This window comes from Colias croceus, chromosome 23, assembly GCF_905220415.1.
Source record: "Colias croceus chromosome 23, ilColCroc2.1".
NCBI classification, from domain to species: Eukaryota; Metazoa; Arthropoda; class Insecta; order Lepidoptera; family Pieridae; genus Colias; species Colias croceus.
This window is the reverse complement of record NC_059559.1, coordinates 6,117,545-6,139,990: the sequence shown is the minus strand read 5'-3', so window position 1 is coordinate 6,139,990 and position 22,446 is coordinate 6,117,545. Positions and strand designations below refer to the sequence as shown.

Genomic DNA, 22,446 nt, shown 5'->3' with positions numbered 1-22,446 from the left:
CAAACAAATTACATATTGTGTCAATGTCATGTTCAAAAAGTTTATATTTACTTGCTCTGTGTTTATATTTTTCTTTTGGTGGTTTTTTTTTCGCGTTATTTTGGATTTTCTCACGACGATTTGGCTTTGTTTTACTTTTATGGACTTTGGTGGCTCTGTTACATTTCTTTGACCAATGGCGGCAGAAAAAAAGTGTTGTGTGCCAAATTGTGGTGAGTGAATAATAATAACTAATAGAATAAGAATAGGTTTTTTATGTTGTCAATTTCTAAACTGGAAAAATAACTTTCTACGATAATGCTAGATATCATTTGGGTATTTGGGTTACCCAATACTGTATCTTTTGGTTAATGTATCTTGTTATTAAATTTCCTTTAGGAGAAAGGGCAAGCAAAGCCGCTGACAAAAGCTAGTTTAATAGTAAAATTTAAATTAATTTTTGACCTGAATCCCTTGTCATGGAATGTTGATGAATGGTGTGTTGTGATATTGTATTGTGGTGTCATAATAATTATACTTTGTTTTCAGGTTTGTCTAATGAAATTCTTCACAAATTTCCTAACCCTAATAAAGATATTGATCGCTTTAGAACCTGGATATATAATGTTGGGGGTGACATTTTGGGAAAGGATAATGAATACATCTTTAAGTACAGAAGAGTATGCCACTTACATTTTGAGAGCAAATATCACACCAGGAACAAAACACTTTCAATTAATGCTGTCCCCACACTTAGGTTATCAAGTAAGAAATTTATATTTTTTTGGGTTCTGTACAGACAAAGGCAAATTATTCAATTATTTACATGTCTGTAAGCTGTTGGCAAGGTAAAGTCACCAGTCATGGACAGTATAAGCGCTATTTTTTTTTATTTATTCATTTTTCAATATACATTTTTTGGGATTTGTAGGTAAATGAAAAGCTCTTTTCTCAATTTTTTGTCGGTACTTTTGTTACTACCCTTTTAATAATGAATGAATACTATTGCGATCTTTACTAATATTATAAATGTGAAAGTCACCTGTCTTAACAGACGGTTTGTTAGTACACCGATGCATTCGCGTGCGGCAGCGAAACAACAAAAAATCTGTCAGTAGTATGGCTTGTTAGTACACCGATGCATTCGCGTGCGGCAGCGAAACAACAAAAAATCTGTCAGTAGTATGGCAGGTTATGTCTCACCCTAGCACATAGATAGATGAAATAGTTGCGTCCTTGTCAGTATTGTTTCGCAAGGAACTGCGAAATGGCCATTACACAGACGCATTGCGAAAAAGTTGCGAAAACATTGCTACTGTGTACTAACATTCCGCAGATATTTCGCTACGCAGTAGTTTCGCAGAAATTCGCTGCCGCATACGAATGCGTACGTGTAAAGGCGTTATTTTAGGGGTTTAAATAATAAGTAAATAAAAAAAAAATCATTTTCATTATATTATTAGTTACGATAATAAGTATTTGAGAAAAAATATTTTAGGCCATTTAAAATTTTATGCATATTCCCTAAAACTGTGGCAGTAGTATACCTTTTTTTTAATTTTGATGCTTTTTTTCTTCAACATACAAGATACACTTTACTGCAGTTAATAAATTAGTCGGTGTACTTATGCTAATAAACTTTTTTGAATCATTGGGTAACTAAATATATTTTCCTTTTTTTTTTCAGAGAATGGAATTCGTCCTGAGGATGCAAAGGACACTGCAGACTTATTAATCTTTATAGATAAGTCATTTGATTCAATGAATGGAAGTTTACAAAAAGCAAAAACCTGCAGTGGCAAAGAGTTATTAAGAAATGTAACACCAAATACTCTGCACAAAAATATATGGACTCAATCGAAAAATACATTGAAATCAATGAAGTTTGTATCTGCCACAGGATCTCCTGGTACTGTTCCATCTATAAATAACTGGTTGTATACTGTAAAAAATATGAAGCTATTAAGAGACAAATTGTTTAATGAACATAAGATGAAATCTTTGTGGTGTAGGCATTTGAACCAAGACCCTTTGGAAAATTTAAGGTCGGTCTATATAGATGTGGGGATGGTGTAAATGAAAAGCCAAATTCGCCCAATCGATTTATTTCCCAGACACCGGTTACATATCAAAAATACATTTCAACAATCCTCCATTACATCGTACCAAAAAACACAAAGTCAAGTCCTAGACAACCAAAAATCTACAGTCTACAGATAACATGTCCACAGATTAAATAATAGAAAAACACAGACTAAAAATAAAACTAGTAATCATGAAATACATCTTAATATTTTATCCTATTCCCACACGGTCATCCTGCAGAATCATCTGTCCCAGATGAGTCAACAGTCGTAGATGATCAATATGGTAAGTAGACAATGGTAAATCACCTTTATCTATTACATGTAGAAATCCTTCCTTCTTTCCTCTTTTATTTGAATTAAGTATACATTCCACGCAATTATCAATGTTTGTTTTAATCTTTTCTTTTAAATTCTCCATATAATAATTTCTATTTATTAATTCCTCAGTCTTAACACAACCAAAATGTCCGTTTTCATGATGTTTTCTTATAATTTCATTTTGCATTTTCTTAGGTACAACCATTAATTTATTTCCATCCTTAATCTTCCATAACATTCCATTCTCTAAAACATAGTCATCATAAGATTCCTTTTCTAATACTTTCTTTATTAGTTTTATTTGCAGATCATCATCTTGAGCTCTTCGCAGGCGTGCTGCGGTATCGGTAAGTACAATTATATTCTTTATAGGCTGTCGGCTGAGAGCATCTGCATGTTTCATCCTTGCTGCAGGCCGATGTTCAATCGTGTAGTCATATTCTTCAAGTAAGAGCGCCCAGCGAGCTACTCTCGGAGGTAAGTCTTTTTTCTGCAATGTCATAGTCAAGGCGGAGCATTCTGTAACAATTTTAAATTTAATACCTAGCAAGTATACTATAAACTTTTTAACAGCTTCAACAATAGCTAATATTTCTAAATAATAACTGTGATACTTTTTTTCAGTAGCGGATGTCTTCTTGCTCATGTAGTAAACGGGATGCATCTTATTATCTGTTAAACTCCTTTGCAATAATACAGCACCATATCCTTCAGCACTTGCATCTGTGTGTAGTTCTGTTTCTAAATTCGGATCATAAATCTTCAAAACTTTCTTTAGTAAATCAGTCAGAGGTTTTGCTATTAAAGAATAATCCTTTATAAACTTTCTAAAATAACCTGTTTGTTACGGACGACAACCTAATCCCATAATGTAAATAGTCTCACCACCTATAGTTGTCTAAGTGATTTTATTGTTTAATGTCATTCGGGTGTTTTATTATATACAGTTTTAAAGTATTTTTGTGTTATGTGTAATTCAATTAGAGAATTTTATATTTTATCATTGTATGTAACGTAGTAATGTATTCGGTAGACGCACGATAGTTTTACCACCGTCGGGTGTATACTCTGTAAAAATGCACCTCTAGCCTACGGGGTACGGCGTCTTACCCACCGTCGGGAGTAATCCCTATAGTCTTGTATAAAGTAGGCGACTTTTGACCGTAAAGGACACACCACTCACCACTAGTCAAGAGCTCGTCACTTGAGCAAGAAGCAAGAAGTCTCGCGGTCAACAGTCGTCGTTCAATATTACCTAGCTATTGTAAATATTAAGAAGAAATACAGTCCACTAATAAAAGAAAAAAGGAGGGTTTTAATTGCATCCCCAATAGGCCCCCCATAGAGGTTGGCCCTTCGGAAGCCGGATAAAGAAGAAACCGGTACGAGCAGTGAGAAGACCTGGTTGAAGACCGAAGAGACCCAAGTAACATCAAGATCACCCAACGGTGCGACGGGCAGGCGTTTGCGGTGCAGAGCAGCGCAACGAGTCAGCGCAGCGAGCCAGCACAGCGAGCAACGCAGCAAGTCAGCGCAGCGAGTCAGCGGCATCGGGGTGATCCAGCTTCAATTAAAAAACGTGGTTTTCACCGCGCCTCTAATTCACAGCACCTAACGGTGTCAAACGCTGTGAATTCAGAGCTTAACGCTGTTGCAAGACAGTGGTGCGGTGTGTGGTGTGACACTGCCGGTTCAGTCAAAAGACGCGACGGGCGTCGAACCGAAAAGCACTGCTACGCCGGTAAGGTGTTGGACGGTATTGGGACCGGACTGTAGGTACTGCCAAAAGCATCGGACATTCCCGCCGGTGACAGAGCACCCAGTACTTTCCAGCACTCTCTGCCGGGTAGGTCCTCCCTTTCCTATCCTTATATTCCATCCCTGAAGGAGCATATCTCGGTGCGAGCCGAGCCCTCCTGAAGGTCTGCTAGGGCCAGTTAGGCAGGTAGGGGGGCACCAGCGCCCGAAGAAGATGCCAACAACGCGCAGTCAGACTACGGGGGACGCGAATAGGGTACACGCCGAAGGTCCTGCGTCGGCATCGGCCGACACCTTTGAAGTCCCGGACACACACGTTGGTATAGGGACGACGACACCCGCGATGACGACACCCGCGACGATTGTAGGAACGCAAGCTAGGCGCACCGCGGCGCCATCGGTTAGATCACAACGCTCGTCGGCGAGCGTAGCGGCTAGGATCAAACGGCGAGAGTTAGAAACCGCGGAAAAGTTAGCTGCGTTTAGGCGGGAAGAGCTACGCATCGAGGCCGATTTAGAACGGAAACGACTCGAGGCGGACGTCGTCGATATTCGGGAAGAAACGGATAGGGAGAGCGTTGAGGGAGAGATTATTGAACATCGCGTGAATGATTGGTTAGAGCACAGTATGCCACGGGGGGAGTCGGAAATCCCCAGAGCCGCGATAGGAGCAGGGGCGAAGACGCCGCGGAACCACTCGCCAGAGGCACGGCGGAGTATGACAGGGATTCGCGAGCTGACGTCTCGTCGCGTACCGGGTAGGCATAGGGACCAACAATCACCGTCGCCACGACGACAGAGCGATATAGAAAAACTCGCGGTTACGTTAGAGCAGCTAACAAGGAATCGACCGCCACCAAGGCAAGCTATGGAGTTGCCAGGCTTTAACGGGGCCCCGGGCGAATGGCTACCGTTTAAAGCAGCGTATGTAGAAACAAACGCGCAGTATAAGTTCACAGCAAGCGAGAATATAGCACGCTTAAGGTCTTGCTTAAAAGGAGAAGCTAGGCAAGCCGTATCCGCGTTATTGTTTACAGCGAACGACCCGGACGTTATACTAAAAACGTTAGAACAATGTTTCGGACGACCAGAGGTTATTATAGATAACGCGTTAGAGGACATTAAGCGTCTGCCGCGTTTAGGGACCACGCCCAACGAAATAAATCAGTTCGCGATAAAGTTGCAAAATATAGTCACGGTAATATCGTGTTTAGATGAGCGAGGATACTTGCAAAACCCGATGTTAGCACGAACTGTAGTAGACAAGTTGAGCCCGCACATGCGATCACGCTGGTGCGATTACGCGGAGGACAACGGAAATTACGCGGAGCCAGAGATCACGACACTATCACGCTTCCTTATGCGAGAGGCGGATAGGAGTCTAAGGCACACTTTCGCGTCCTCGGGGCTCGCTATAGGTGGTCGAAACATCGGTAGGTATAACGAGCCGGTACAACGTAACGAACGCAAACCGATGAAAGTATACGCCACCGCGGCGGTGGAGAGTAAGGACGTATGCTTTTGTTGCGGGGCGGAGCATAAGACGTTTACATGTAAAAAGCTATTAGCAATGCCGGTTCAAAAGCGATGGGAATGGGCGAAGGAGACGCACATATGCTTCCAGTGCATGAATAGCAAGCACAAACGTTTTCGATGCAAGGCAAAACGCTGTGGCGTGGAGGAGTGCCGAGAGGGCCATCACGCGTTATTGCATTTGAAGAAAAATAGCGAACAGGAAAACGAACAAAGTGAGGACGTAGCCGTACATACCGCGTCAGTCCACGCCACGACGGCTCGCAGTAAGGTTCTACTCAAGGTCTGTCCGATCACCGTCAGGGGCGCTGGCGGGGAAGTAGAGACGTACGCATTACTGGACGAAGGGTCCACAGTCACCTTGATAGACGATGAACTCGCAAACATCGTACGCGCACAGGGGCCAACGCAGCCGTTAAGTATAAGAGGAATCTCGTCTGCTACGAACGAGAGCGAAAGCAGGAAAGTGGAGATTAGTATACGCGGTCGCGGCCAGAGCGATTTCAAACGACTAAAGGCGCATACAATGAAAGATTTGCGTATCGGGAGTCAGACGGTGCGAGCCGAGTATCTAGTGCACTCGCACCTAACATCAATAAGGGCACGTGACTTATGCTACGAGAACGCGACGCCGAAAGTACTGCTTGGCACAGACAACTGGCACCTAATCGTTTCGCGACGCTTATTGGTCGGCGGAAAGAATGAACCGGCGGCGTCATTTACCCAGTTAGGTTGGGTCATCCACGGGACCGCGCCGCGCCGATCAATAACGCGGGACGATGAGACGGTGTTGCACGTCGTAAGCAATAACGAATTTAAAAGTAATTCAGCGGACGAAAACCTACGCGATAGAGTAGAAGCACACTTCGGAATAGACGCGTTAGGTATTTCGATGCGCGTGAAACCGTGCGAGGTGGACGAACGCGCGGTAAGAGCCTTCGAATCGTCGGTCGCGCTGAGGGACGGGCATTATGAGGTGGGACTGCCTTGGAGGAATAGAGACATAATAATGCCACCCAGCTACGAAGCAGCCCGGCGACGATTACAAGGCATTGAGTTGAAAATGGATAGATCGCCGTCTTTCAAAGCGGACTATACGGCGCAAATAGACCGGCTCATCAAAGAGGGATACGCCGCGAAGTGTGAGGGCAGCGCGCACGCGACGCACGAGCAAGACGCGCGTCTTTGGTACTTGCCGCATTTTGCGGTGACGAACCCGAATAAGCCGGGTAAGACGCGGCTAGTATTCGACGCAGCAGCGCGCGTGGGAGGCCGCTGCCTCAATGACGTATTATTAGATGGGCCCGACTTGCTGCAATCGCTCAACGGCGTATTATTTCGCTTCCGGGAACGGCCAGTGGCAGTATCAGCCGACATAAGAGATATGTTTTTAAGAATAAAAATACGTCCGGAAGACGTGGCGGTGCAACATTTTCTGTGGCGAGGGGACGACAGAGTAGGTCCGCCACAGAAATATGTTATGACGTCAATGATATTCGGAGCGAGGAGTTCGCCTTTCTTAGCGCACAGCGTGCGAAATAAGTGCGCCCAAGACCATCGAGAATCCCACGCACTGGCTTACGAGGCCATAACGCTCAATCACTATATGGACGACTGGCTGGACAGTTTCGGCTCAACGGAGGTGGCCGCCCACACCATACGGGAGGTGAGAGAAGTTTACGAGCGCGCAGGTTTTCATCTGGCAGGATGGAGCGCGAACGTAGAGGAAATACTCGCTCCTGTAGGTAGAGAGGATAGGGCCGGCGCTCCGCGTGAGCTAGGTGCCAACGCCCACGCATACGAGAAGACATTAGGTATCTTGTGGTTGTCGGGTAGCGATGAGTTAGCGTTTAATACGGCGATGAATAGGATTCCGAGCGATATCAAGAACGGGCAACGCGTACCAACGAAGCGAGAGGCGCTAGCGACAGTCATGGCATTATTCGACCCGCTCGGCTTGTTGAGTCCGTATACGGTCACGGCTAAGATCATGCTACAATGGCTGTGGCGCAAGCAAGTAGCGTGGGACGAACCATTGCCCGTCAAAGAAGCGGAAGCCTTTTGCGAATGGCTAGCAGATATACGGTACATAGAAGCGTTGAGATTGCCGCGCTGTTACGAGAAAAAGGATATAGCGAGTAGACAGTTGCACGTTTTTTGCGATGCAAGTGAGCAAGCGTACGCGGCGGTAGCTTATTGGCGATTCGTAAACCACGACGGTAGCGTGACCGTGTCACTGATCGCGGGGAAGGCCAGAGTGGCTCCAATGAAAGCGCAAACGATACCGCGGCTCGAGCTGCAAGCGTGTCTAATAGGCGCACGCTTAGCGGATGCGATTGTACGTGAACACCGTGAGTCTGGCGAAGCAACGTTCTGGAGCGATTCTAAAACCGCGTTGCATTGGATAAGGAACGAATCCGCACGATACACGCCGTACGTAGCGCACAGGCTTACCGAGATCACCGAGTTAACAAACGCAAAGCAGTGGCGATGGGTACCAACGGACAAGAATGTAGCGGACGCAGCCACACGAGCAGGAAATACCGCACTCACAAGCACGAACAGCTGGTTTAGGGGACCGCGATTCCTATTAGAATCGCCCGACACGTGGCCCCAAGAGAGCGTAGGAAAATCAACAACAATTTCAAGCGAAATCGTAGCGCACGCGATGGAAGTAACGCCGCTAATAGACGTCACGCGGTTCTCGTCGTATACGCGGTGCGCAAGAACGTTAGCACGAGTCCTGTTGTTTGTCGCGAAATGCCGAAAACAACCGAAATGCCTGGACGTAACGTTAATCGAGCAAGCGGAGCGATTGTTATTAAAGCAGGCGCAACGAGGAAGCTTCGCAGATGAAATCAAGGCGCTCGATTGCGGCAGAGGCGTCCCGCGCACTAGCCGCGCGTTTAAGTTGAACGTTTGTATAGACGAAGACGGGTTATTGCGCTTGAGAGGACGGATTAACGCAGCCGACGTTCCGGAAATTAGAAAACGGCCGGTCCTACTCGATGGCAAGCACCCGCTCACACGTCTTATCGTTCTTAAGGAACACCGTGAAAACGCTCACATCGGTCGCGAACACGTAGTAAATAATTTACGGCAAAAATATTGGGTGATAGGCATACGCGCCGTGGTAAAATCAGTTATAGGTAAATGTGTCACATGCACGGTGAAGAGACGCAACCCAAGTGTGCCCATAAAGGGCAACCTACCGCGGGTACGACTAGACATGTATTCCCGTCCATTCGCAAGTACAGGGGTAGATTGTTTCGGCCCGATGACGGTCACGGTAGGTAGGCGCAGAGAGAAACGGTGGGGAATGCTATTCACGTGTATGACGACGCGCGCGATACATTTAGAAATTTTACATAGTTTGAGTACGGACTCAGCCATAATGGCATTGCGTAGGATGGCCGCGCGACGCGGATGGCCAGCGGTTATAATGAGCGATAACGGTACTAACTTTCGCGGCTCCGACGTCGAATTAAGACGCGCCTACGCAGAGTGGCTTCCAGAGTTGGAAGGATGCGCGCTGGGAAGAAGAACGAAGTGGAGGTTCATCGACCCGGGCGCACCCAACCAAGGGGGTAGCTGGGAACGACAAATTCGTACAGTAAAGAGCGCATTGTCGGTTATATTGAATGAGCAAGCACCCCGGGACGAAGTGCTACAGACGTTGATGAACGAGGTCGAGTTCACAGTAAACTCGCGGCCGCTTACGCACGTTTCCGTCGACCCTGAAGACCCAGAGGCGTTAACTCCGAACCACTTCTTACTAGGAACGGCAGACGGTATGCCAGTGTTAGGATCCAGTAACCGGTTAGATAGGCGGGTTTGGCGAGTTTCGCAAGCGTTAGCCGACGCTTTCTGGGCTAGATGGGTTAGGGAATATTTGCCTACGCTTACACCTAGGGGAGACGCGGTACGGTCGACGCCAAACGTTAAGGAAGGGGACGTAGTGTTGATAACAGACGGAATATTACCGCGCAACGTGTGGCCTCTAGGGCAAGTAGAACGTGTGTACGAAGGGACGGACAAGGTGGTGCGAAGCGCCGACGTAAGGACCATAGGGGGGATTTTTAGGCGACCCGTGAGGAGGTTAGTCGTCCTCCCGATAAATGAGGGCTCCGAGGTTCTGCGCCGGGGGGAGGATGTTACGGACGACAACCTAATCCCATAATGTAAATAGTCTCACCACCTATAGTTGTCTAAGTGATTTTATTGTTTAATGTCATTCGGGTGTTTTATTATATACAGTTTTAAAGTATTTTTGTGTTATGTGTAATTCAATTAGAGAATTTTATATTTTATCATTGTATGTAACGTAGTAATGTATTCGGTAGACGCACGATAGTTTTACCACCGTCGGGTGTATACTCTGTAAAAATGCACCTCTAGCCTACGGGGTACGGCGTCTTACCCACCGTCGGGAGTAATCCCTATAGTCTTGTATAAAGTAGGCGACTTTTGACCGTAAAGGACACACCACTCACCACTAGTCAAGAGCTCGTCACTTGAGCAAGAAGCAAGAAGTCTCGCGGTCAACAGTCGTCGTTCAATATTACCTAGCTATTGTAAATATTAAGAAGAAATACAGTCCACTAATAAAAGAAAAAAGGAGGGTTTTAATTGCATCCCCAATAGGCCCCCCATACTGTTAGTCCGAGGAAACTTTGAAGTGACTTTATATTGTGAGGAGTCTGAAAATGTTCTACAGCGGCAATTTTCTCCACTGAAGGTTTAATTTCACCTTTTGTTTTTATTATTCCTTCATCAAGCCATTCTTTAATCTGTTTGTCAACAATGTTAAGCTCCAAAGGTGACAATCGTCGTGGATTCTGATAAACTGGTACATCATCGGTTAATAATATTTTAAGTTTTACATTTGATGCTTTAGTACATCTTTTGGGGTTATATTCTTTTATAATATTCTGTATTTTATTCTTATATTCTTTGTTTTCAATATTTGTGATATCTTCATTTTCATTCTCTAGCATTGTAAGGTGTAATATTCTTGTTGCAGTGATAGTTCCAGATTTAAAATTGATTTCTACTTCTTTCAGTACAGGATTTCCTAATATAATGTTGACAGGGATAGCGCCATCATCAACAACATAAAATAAAGTTTCAAAATAACAATCATCAATTTCAATTTTTGCTGTGAAAGATCCTTTTGTATAAATTTCCTTTTCAGCTATTCCAGTTAAAGTTTCTGTTGTTCCTGAACTATAAGATAACAATTTTTCACCTTGAATCTTCCTAAAATAAGACATAATTATTAAATTAGCATCGCTTCCGGTATCAATCAGGGCTTCTACATCAATATTATTTATTTTCAGCTTCTTGAAAGGTCTCACATCAATATTATTTTTAGTTGACATAATTTCCAAACTCTTTTTTATACTTTTAGAACATTCAGTTGATTTATGGCCAAACAAGTTGCATTTAAAACATTTAATGCCTTTAGTACAATTAGGCGACTCATGATCTAAATCTCCACAATTGAAACATCTCTTTACTCGTAGTGTTTTTTGAATTTTCATGCCAATGGACTTTGATACTGAATTACTTTGAATCTTATTAGGTGAATATGATTTTTTCTTAATTTCTGAATAAATGTCTAATTTCTTTCTGAATTCTTTAACCTTTTGAACGCCAATGACATCTATAGATGTCATGCGCAATCGTGCCCTGTGCGCCAACGACACCTATACATGCCAAGAAACAGATCATAGATAAATACAAAATAAACATATTAAACCTTTACTTTTACGTGTTTTATTTATACAGTTTATGAACTGAATCCCCAGTTATTACATAAATATACACAGTAAACAAAATTGCCAAGTAGTTATTCAAATATTTGATGACAAAAAATAACTTAATTAATGGCTAAAACAGCATGTTCTCTCGCGCCAATGACATGTATACGTGCCTACTAGTGATGTAGTGTAATATTCAAGTAACTTCATTAAAATTTCAGCGAAATTACTCTAATTCGCTTAATTTTTGTAATAACTACAAAAAAAATATATAAGCTTAGTCACTGAGAAAAAAGGTAAATACTACATTCTTTGGTATAATACCATATTGTCTATATTGTGGATATTGTTGATTTGAATATTTTCCTTTTCGCCAATCATGCGCATCCCTAGCACAGTATCGATATGCAATCCCTTCTGCGCCATTGACATGAATAGATGTCGGACTGGTGACGTCGTAAGCGCGTGCCGTGTTGTTAAGTGCGGAAAGTTGTAAAAATATTTTATCGAGAAGGTATCTACCAATATTATAATCAAATAAGTACAAGGCTATTAATGAGCATAATAATTATATAGATAGGTAGGTAAATACAAGGCTGTTAATGAACATAATGATTATATACAATTGTTGATTTTTTATTATTTTTTATTTTATCGTCACAAACACAATGTATGCGTTCTAGCATAATATTTATTGTCCATGTAATGATAAAAATTCGCTTAGGTCCAAAATGTATAAATATCTCTAAAAATCTGTAGGTACTTACCTATTTAGCAGTTTTCAAAATTTATTACCTAATAAGTCTAATCAGTGCCTTTATTAGAATATTCTTATGATACAAATTGTCGCTATGTCATATCAAAATATGGTAATTGACCTAAATAGGTACCTACATATAATTAGTATTTGTAATAACTCAAGTATTAAACCAAATGATTGGAAAATAAATATGTTATATGATAAATATAATAGTTTTAATGCAATTCCCTTTATTTAAAGGTAATAGTTGTTTTGATATTTACAAATAAACACTCCACAATAATACCTATAGTTCATATAAACTTAATAAATAAACTCGATAAGTTATAATAATATACAGCTACACATCCCTAATCAGAAGCGAGAGATTATAAAAAAAAGGATGGTTGCCCGCGCCATTGGCATGTATACATGCCAATGGGGCGTAACTGATAGAGAATAGTGCTGTAACTTGCTGCAATTTTATATGTATTTTTGTATCTCAAAAGGTTGATTTTTTTTGTTGATAGTTGCTATAAATGTGGTCTTAAGTTTTTACAGTAGGAGATGAGGTTAAATGAATATTATTTTTGTGTTATAAGCTGTTTATTCAAATATTCAGACGTGAATTATTATGTTTATCGATAACATTTTGGACTCCCTACTATTTTCAAGGTTATCTCATTGAATTTGTGGCTTGGCGTGGAGGGCACGGCGATGCGTTTTTGCTCTGGCGGTCAAAAGGTTAATGTTACAAGCGCCATATAAAATATTTTTGTTGGACTCACTGTCTTTAATACCGTCGATGACATATTCCATCAGGGCTTCATCTTCAACATTCCCAAGTACTGCAAGTTCCTTCATATGTAAAAAATATTGCTGATGAGTCTCATTCATCTTCATCCGGCGAGTTGAAAGTCTCTTGTGAACAGTTGCACTGTTCAACTTCTTACCAAATTCCTCACGGAGCTCAGACTTAAGTGTATCCCACGTGGTGGTCCCACTTAGTGAACGTAAAAATAGCTTGGCGGTTCCCGCGAGAAGCCGCTTCGAAAATATGAGTTTTTCTATTTCGCCCCATTGCATTAAAGAGGAAATATCTTCAAAATCTTTTACGAATGTTTCGATGCCATAGGCATCATCACCCGAAAATGGCGTCATTGATTTCTCTAAGTCATTGAAGGAAATACGCGGCGATGGTTCACCACAATCATCATCATCTTTTACTCGTTTCGGCGGCATGTTGAATAATGTAAATAAAAAGTTTTATAGTCTTCAAGTCGTAATCGTATAATCATAAGCTTCTTTAAATCTTAGTCTTCGTTCGTAATTCGTAAATTCTTAATCAGGTTAAATCACCGGCATCATAGTCTTCGTCTGTTTTTTCTTTATTCCACCATCCCGTATCCCGGACGAGCCCCCAAATTATGTGGGGATGGTGTAAATGAAAAGCCAAATTCGCCCAATCGATTTATTTCCCAGACACCGGTTACATATCAAAAATACATTTCAACAATCCTCCATTACATCGTACCAAAAAACACAAAGTCAAGTCCTAGACAACCAAAAATCTACAGTCTACAGATAACATGTCCACAGATTAATCATTAAATAATAGAAAAACACAGACTAAAAATAAAACTAGTAATCATGAAATACATCTTAATATTTTATCCTATTCCCACATAGATATATATAGAAATGTTTCCCCTACATGTGCTGTCTTTGAAGCAGCATTTGCCTCGCTATTAGTTAATAATTTAAGTAGCAATTATGCAGTTGGGTCGAATTGCGAAGGTGATTTTTGCTCAGTATTTCATATTTTTGATGAAATATTTTCTAAAAACCAAGTGACACGGTAGATGTCAATGAAATTGATTTTCAAGATATCATGTCAGATGATAACATAATCTACACTAATATTATAAAGAGGAAAACTTTGTTTGTTTGTTTGATTGTAATGAATAGGCTCATAAACTACTGGATCGATTTTAAAAATTCTTTCACCATTCGAAAGCTACATTATCCACGAGTAATATAGGCTATATACAGTAGAACCCCGTTAAGTCGAACCTTGATAAGTCAAAAACCTCCAAATCTCGAAAAAATGTTTTGTTCCCTTCCCTTTAAACATCAAAACCTCCATTACTTGAAATCTCTACCCTCTGTTAGTCGAAATAATCACCGAGTCCCTCCAAGCCATTTTGGTACATATTTTCACTCTATATCTCGAAAAATTAAATTTGACCTCTGTATCTCGAACATAGCAACGTTTTATTATACAACCTTTACAACTTGATCATTAAGAATTTATTAATTTTTACCTCTATTTTTCAAAATCCGCCTAAGTCAAAATCCTCCATAAGTTGAAAACTCTATAACTCGAATTTTTTGGCGTCTCCCTTGATGTTCGACTAATAGAGGTTCTACTGTATTATCACGCTAAGACCAACAGGAGCGGAGCCACGCGGGTGAAACCGCGCGGCACAGCTAGTTGATTATAATGAAAAGCAAAACAATCCCATTTTGAAGGCTCAACTAGAGTATGTAACCGGTTATTTGTTAAGAAAAAGCAGAAAAATCTTTAAAAATTGTAAAACTTCTTTTTTGATTTTACGTGCAGATTTTTTACATTCAGTTGGTGTAAGGCCACAAATGAATTAGCGGTATCAATAAACACTTCGATTTTGAAGACTCCATTCAAGGAGAAGCTTTTAATTATTGCAATAAAAGAAGAGGGAATAAATGATATTTATCTCATTTGAGTGTTTTAATTGGATCAAACCCCCAGAAATCGATTAAATTATAAAACTAGAAATTGAAAGAAAAGCCTGGGGGGAACACTAGGTAATGAGTTGTAGTTCAAACATTGCAACATAGATGTCGCTAGTAGGAGACCCCGACTGAAGACTCTATACCCAGTTATAATAATGTACTCTGTGACATCAGGCGAGATTGTAGTCAATTAAAATATGAATATACTAGCTTACCGCCCGCGGCTTCGCCCGCTTTGTCTAAAACCTAATAAATTATACACTAAAACCTTCCTCTTGAATCTCTCTATCTATTAAAAAAAACCGCATCAAAATCCGTTGCGTAGTTTTAAAGATTTAAGCATACAAAGGGACATAGGGACAGAGAAAGCGACTTTGTTTTATATTGTGATACTGATATATATTTTCAGGCATTAGCAGGCGAAGTGTAGCCAGAATAGTCAAGGAGAGGAATACGCCGCAGCCATCATCTTCTAAGCCGTGGCGAATTAAAACCAGAAAAATTAGGTGTGACAAAATAATTCTAGACGAGTATGAAGAAGGACTCTTGCGTCGGAAAATACACGAGTTCTATGCTCATAAGCAAGAGGTTCCCACTGTGAATAAGTTGTATGAGATTTTGCGAGAGGAAATCGGATTTCAAGGGAGCAGGGAGATATTACGGAAGATAATAAAGAATATAGGTTTTAAGTATGTCAGATCGAAGACAAATAGACGGGTGTTGGTGGAACGGAATGATCTGTCTGCCAGTCGCGCGTATTATTTGCAGGTTTGTAAGGCCGGCTACTCACGTTCCTACCGCAGGGGCAATATTGGAACAATCCCGGTTGCATGGCGGTCAGAGCAATTTCAGTTGTTCTCTAAATTGCCCATGCTTGCCAATACATTTGACCGCCTCCTTGGTACAGTGGTTGACGCGTGAGCGTATAACCGAGGGGTCCTGGGTTCGATTCCCAGTGCAGACGAAGAAAAAAAATGTCTCGGTCTGGTAGGACACAGAAGGCTGATCACCTACTTGTCCCTAAAGAAAAATCGATCAGTGAAGCAGATGTATGCATAATGCATCTGCCCCTTACTCCACTACGGGGATATGGGACTTCACTTTTTTTTTGCCAATACACATTATAATAATTAAGGGTCCAATTCTAATATTGTCCCTGCGGCAGGTAGGTGAGTAGCCCGTTTAAACCGACTTTTAAAAGAGGATAAGATTGTATTTTTATATTTTATATAGGTAGGTAGATAGGTATACCTATTTATTTTGTGCGTGCGTTTACCACTGAACGCGCAAACGGCTGGACCGATTTTAATTAATTTTTTTTTCTTTTAATTTTGAAAAAGCCGCCAGATCGATCGAATTTATTATATTCTATCAGTTTTATGTGTCTAAGGCACACACCGGGTCACGAGTGGCTGAGTTGGTAAAGCGTCCGCCCCGGATTGGCGTGAAAGAATGCGGGTTCGAGTCCCACCTCATCATCGATTTTTTACTATCCCTACTAATATTATAAATGCGAAACTAACTGTCTGTCTGTCTATTACGCTTTCCCGCTTAAACCTCTCAACCGATTTTGATGAAATTTGGCACAGACAATCTTTAGACCCTGAGAAAGAACATAGGCTACCTTTTATTGCGAAATATGTACCACGGCCGAAGCCGGGGCGGACCGTTAGTTCTTTATAAATTTATAAAGCATTTGAATGCCATAAAACCAAAAATATCAAATTCAATTTTAGGTAAGTTCTATAACTTACCTAAAATTTATATCTTAAATTTAATTTCTTTTTTAATTTTAGGCAATAAAACAAAATGAAGAAACTGAGAAACTACCAGTTATATACTTGGATGAGACATGCATGGAAGTTGCTACTATAGGTAAGATATGAGAAATATAAATAAACTAGATTTCCGCCCGCGGCTTCGCCCGCGTTTGCAAAGGAAAACCTGCATAGTTCCCGTTCCCGTGGGATTTCCGGGATAAAAACTATCCTATGTGTTAATCCAAGTTACCCTCTATATGTGTGCTAAATTTCATTGTAATCGGTTCAGTAGTTTTTACGTGAAAGAGTAACAAACATCCATACATCCATACAAACTTTCGCATTTATAATATTAGTAGGATTTGATTAACACACACAGTGGGTTGCCTGGAAGAGGTTACTGCTAAGTTATAAGGCCGCCTTCTGTGCTAGTCTAGTTATAAGTATGTAAAAAAAAGTGAAGTCCCGTGTCCCCTAGTGGGGTAAGGGGCAGATGCCTTATACATCTGTTTCACTGATCCATTTCCTTTAGGGACAAGTAGGATCAGCCTTCTGAGTCCTGCCAGACCGAGACATTTCTTTTTATCGTCTCCACCGGGAATCGAACCCAGGGCCCCTCGGTTCTACGCTCACGCGTTAACCAAGGAGGCTGTACCAAGCAGGCGGTCTATGTCAAGGATGTAGGTAGGAGTCATAAGTATGTAAGCCAGTCTGTACTCTGTAATATAAAAATGAATCGCAAAATGTGTTGGTAAGCGTACTCGAGAACGGTTGAACCGATTTCGTTAATTCTTGTTTTATAATATTCCTTAAAGTACGAAGATGGTTCTTACGAAAACATAAACATGTACCACGGGCGAAGCCGGGCGGACCGCTAGTAAATAAATAATATAATTGCCTGACCAGTTAGCTTGGTTGGTAGCACAGTTGACAGATATGTACTACGTACATACAGTTAGGAAACTAAGCCCCCCCCATGAAATTATGACGTATAGCTATAGGGCTGTTATTTTTTGATATTTAACCGACTTGAAAAATAAAGGAGAAGGTTATCAATTCGGCCTGTATATTTCTGTTTGCTTTTTTTCACAGTTGATTTTGTGGTAATTTGGAGATTAAAACCCGTTAAAATACAAAAATGGTGTAGCCTAAATATGAATTTACAAGAAGAAACAATCCGAATTAATACAGCTTGTAAAAGTAAATACGTTTTTATCAGTGCTATACTTCGAAATCTAGTTTTGTTATGGACGCCGAAGGCTATTTAATGTACCTAAATTATTTATAATGCTTGATATTTGTATTATACATATATTCAATAATTATTTTAAACCAGAATTTACAATACTTGTATGTAGGTATACCTACTAAATTATTTTTAAAACGATAAATTAAATTAAAAAACACAAAGTATGCAAAAATAAATTAAAATTATTATTATACGAGCATAGAACCTCTACCTTTTTTGTTTTAGGAAGAAAAAGAATATAGTTTGACAGGCTTAGTGCTTGCAAAGTGGAGACGCCACGTATCGATAAAAATACAATAATTATAATATCTATAAATAAATAAATAAATAATAAATACACTTTATTTAGCACCAGATAAAAAAAAAAGCAGACAATAAAACAAAAAAAAAAGACAATATTACAATTTATGCCAAAAAGGCGGCCTTATCGCTACTCAGCGATTTCTACCAGGCAACCTATGGGTAGGATTTTGAATTAAAAAAGGGGAAAAACAATAGGTGGTGCAGTAGATTATGAAAATTTAATTATAATAGATTTAAACCAAATAACTACTTATAAATATATACATAATGAATATGATTTATAAATACATATACCTATGTATGATATATATATACATATATATAAATATAATTATAAATCTATATACTTATATATTAATACAAATAATACATAATATTATAATTTACAATAAAATAAATAGAGATAAACAAATACAGTAAAAATACTAACTATTTATCTGGGAGGAGAAATGATTGAGTATTAAATTTTTAAAAATATTCATTGATTTCGCACGTCTGATTTCTATTGGTAGAGCATTCCAAAGGAGTATGGACTGGACATGGTAGGATTTGTGGTAAAATTTGGATTTATGGGGAGGGATTTTCAACAGCAGGTTGCCAGTATCTATCTTTTTCTTCCCTAATATTTACGTAATTATGCACATAAATTTAAACAAGATTTTTTTAAGGTTTCCGTTTTTTATATTTTCGTGCTCTTCTAGATTGCGTAAAAATAGATGCGACCTTTAAACAGACTGAACTCCTAATAGTGACTATTTGTAGCTATCATTTTGGTAGAAAATATGTCAACTTAATTTAAAACTCATGCTGCCATATCTATAGAAATTCAAAAATAGTCTCTTTTTAACTTGTAGTCAGATACGGTATTTACAAATATATTTATTGAAAGGGCTACAAACTGAAACAATCGACATTTATTTAATGTGAATTGACATCACTTTAAACTTTTTTCCATACTATATTCAAAATCTATGGATGTGTCACCCGCTACTATCGATCCCCCTCAATACCCTCGAAAACACGCTTGTTGGGGGGGTGCCATTTCGAACATTTTGTATGAAGTTTCCTTACTGTATGTATCTGTATATTGTGTTGGTAGTGACCCTGCCTTCCAAGTCGTGGGTTCGATTTCAACCCGAGGCAAATATTTGTGTGATGAACGTAGATGTTTGCTCTGTGTCTGGGTGTTAATTATCTATATAAGTATTTATTTAAAATTATATATGTATGTTTATCAGCCATCTGGTTTCCACAACACAAGGCGAAAGCTAAGTATGGGATCAGATCGTGCCGTGTCTGAAAATTGTCCTGAAATATTGATTTATTTGTAAAATAATTCTAATCTAAATTGTCTTCAGATGGAAATAATCCTAACAAAAAACAGTCATACCTAATAATGCATGCGGGTAGCAAATCTGGTTTTATCCATGGAGCAGATTTAATTGTAAAAGCCCACTTAAAATTCGAAGAAGACAATGTAAGCCAAGAAGATTTCATACTATGGGTGAAACAAAAACTGGCGCCAAATTTAAAAGAAAAATCTTTAATAGTTATGAATAATGCTGTACATCATAATAAATTGATAAACAGTACGCCAACATATAATTCGTCGAAGGAGGAAATACAAGTATGGCTACAAGGGAACGGTATAATAGTTTCTAGTGAACTGACTAGACCGCAATTGATAGAAATTGTGAAGAAGAATAGGCCGGAGCCGGCGTATGTTGTGGATGCGGTTTTAAACGCGTTGGGTCATAAGGTGAGAATTTAGGGTATTTTTACTAGTAGAAATTTTATTAATAACTTAGGGGGCGTCCATAAATTACGTGAGCTGTTTTTTCAATTTTTTGACTCAACCCAACGTAAGATTAGATGAGATTTGACTCGACCTAAAACACCTCACGTAATTTATGGATGCCCCCTTATATGTTATTCTGGTACATAAGTTTACATCATTGCCGAGTATTGCCAAAGAGTAACAAACATACTTCCAAGAATTATTTTCATTCACGTTAATAATTAATAAGGATCTGTAAAAAAATAAAGGAATTTACAATTAGTATCATGAGTGAATATGGTGTCATTTTAAATAAAAAATCTTATATATTTCTGATATTTACTTTAACAGCATTCATTGTGAAAATTTTTGAAAGATAGAAGCAATTCGATCGGGATTAGGCGAAAGTCACAAAGTCCAGATCCCACCTCGAAATCGAACTTTTTCTATTCTTTAAAAATTATTCATTACTAGCTTTCTGCCCGCGGCTTCGCCCGCTTTGTCTAAAACATAATAAATTATATACTAAAACCTTCCTCTTGAATCACTCTATATATTAAAAAAAAAACCGCATCAAAATCCGTTGCGTAGTTTTAAAGATTTAAGCGTACATAGGGACATAGGGACAGAGAAAGCGACTTTGTTTTATACTATGTAGTGATAAGTTTTCTTTCAGGTACTGCGTATACCACCCTTCCATAACGATCTAAATCCCATGGGAAAGATTTGGGCAAGACTAAAGAGACAGATGATGACAGACAATATACCACAAGATGAAGTTCCACAGCTTATAAAGGAAAAACTAGAAATCAATAAACCTACACATTGGTTGCACTATTGCGGCGAAGTTAGTAAAATTGAAGAACAATATCGTAAACATGATGTGTATTTGGACGATCCGTGTTATATAGATGTGTGTTTTGATTCTGGGAGCAGTGATGATGATGATGATGATGATTTTATGTGAATTGTAGGGAATTTTTGAAGGTGTGCTTCAAGGAACCGGTCTGGGTCCATCGCTCTTTCTTATACAGGGTGTCCCACTATTGGTATACTAAGCGCGAAGGAACTTGTAGTTTAACATACACTGATCATGTAAGAAATACTTAAACAACAAAATTACGTCAAAATTATTTTTGCTAAATTTTTCCTCAAAATCCATGTTTGCTTCTCTAGCTTCGTGCAGCCGGCATATACCGCTTCTCTAATGTGAGCATTTTGTCTATCAAAACATAATCATAAACGATAATTCACGTGCTGGTGGCAAAGTTGGGCGGGTTGCTTGTTAGGGGTGATACAAAGAGTTTTAAGAATTCATCTATTTGAAAAAAAAAATGCGTCTGGAATTTTATAAGTATTTTTTACGTACTCAACGTATGCAAAACTATAACCTCCTTTGAGCTTATTATACCAACAGTGAGACACCCTGTATATGTTAATGAAAAATGTATAATATGAGTCATCATCAGCCCATATACGTTCCCACTGCTGGGACACGGGCCTCCTATGAGGGTACAGGCCATAATCCACCACGCTGGCCAAGTGCGGGTTGGCGGATGACACATGTCGTCGAAATATGTCGAAATATGAGTATTGTTTTTGAATTAATATAATAAGTAATTTAATTGTAAATAAATAAATGAAAACACGGTGAAGAAGTATTATGTAATTCACTTAGTCGTTGGAAGGGGATTGTACAATGTACATATTATTTATTATTTTTTGTATTAAAATACACTCTAGTTTTCTGTCAAATGTTACGAAACTCTCTTGGCTCGACAATACGAACTATTATTATAAAATATTTAACCGACTTCAAAAAAAGGAGTATAGTAGTAAGTAGTAGTTATATATTTGATTTGATTTGATTTAATTTGTCTCTGATTTTTTTCGTGTCGTGTAACTGTAAATGGAAGACACAGGCTCCTGAAAAACAGTTCTTACTATCTTAGGAGCCTGGGTCGCTCTAAATTGTAAAATGTTTTAAGTGAAATAAATGACTAATTTATTTATTTATATGTTTTTTTACCAAGTAAATACATTGATGTAAGCAGGTACCATATACGTTAGTAAAATTGTTAAGTACCCACTGATAGACTGATAGTAATTATTGTTCAAAGTTAAATCGTTGTTAAATAGGTACCTATGTTTAGAAATAAAAAAGTTTTTTATTTAACATGTGTTTTATTTATTACATAATATATGATTTGAACAAGGTTTGAATTAGAATCCATACGGTATAATATCTATCTATAACGTAGTATATAGTAACTCAATGATTTATAATAATACTAGAGGTCCGCCCCGGCTTCGCCCGTGGTACATATTTCGCAATAAAAGGTAGCCTATGTCCTTTCTCGGGTATCAAAATATCTCCATACCAAATTTCATGCAAAGGCGTGATTG

The 22,446-nt window shown here is 39.4% G+C and overlaps 2 protein-coding genes across 2 annotated transcripts; one reads left to right on the top strand and one right to left on the bottom strand.

Moving 5' to 3' along the window:
- Positions 1–76: 76 nt before the first annotated feature.
- LOC123702404 lies at positions 77–21,387 on the top strand. Its single transcript, XM_045650150.1, has 7 exons — positions 77–212; positions 529–744; positions 1,667–1,888; positions 15,361–15,719; positions 16,748–16,826; positions 19,622–20,022; positions 20,717–21,387. Exons 1-7 carry the CDS (start codon positions 176–178, stop codon positions 21,005–21,007), a joined length of 1,605 nt encoding a protein of 534 aa, XP_045506106.1. The 5' UTR covers positions 77–175; the 3' UTR covers positions 21,008–21,387.
- On the bottom strand, positions 2,253–13,709 carry LOC123702403. The gene is made up of 4 exons (XM_045650148.1): positions 12,926–13,709; positions 10,331–11,319; positions 2,999–3,153; positions 2,253–2,903 (listed from the first exon to the last, which is right to left on the bottom strand). Exons 1-4 carry the CDS (start codon positions 13,416–13,418, stop codon positions 2,828–2,830), a joined length of 1,713 nt encoding a protein of 570 aa, XP_045506104.1. The 5' UTR covers positions 13,419–13,709; the 3' UTR covers positions 2,253–2,827.
- Positions 21,388–22,446: the final 1,059 nt, after the last annotated feature.

Bases quoted from the DNA above. Each gene is read 5' to 3' on its own strand.
- LOC123702404 (XM_045650150.1), top strand. From the start codon at position 176: ATGGCGGCAGAAAAAAAGTGTTGTGTGCCAAATTGTG. The intron at 16,827-19,621 runs GTAAGATATGAG...AATTGTCTTCAG, and splicing joins CATGGAAGTTGCTACTATAG to ATGGAAATAATCCTAACAAA. The intron at 20,023-20,716 runs GTGAGAATTTAG...GTTTTCTTTCAG, and splicing joins TAAACGCGTTGGGTCATAAG to GTACTGCGTATACCACCCTT.
- LOC123702403 (XM_045650148.1), bottom strand. From the start codon at position 13,418: ATGCCGCCGAAACGAGTAAAAGATGATGATGATTGTGGTGAACCATCG. The intron at 3,154-10,330 runs GTATGGGGGGCC...TTACTAAAGAAA, and splicing joins AAAGTTTCCTCGGACTAACA to GTTTTGAAGATTTATGATCC. The intron at 2,904-2,998 runs GTATCACAGTTA...AAATTGTTACAG, and splicing joins ACATCCGCTACTGAAAAAAA to AATGCTCCGCCTTGACTATG.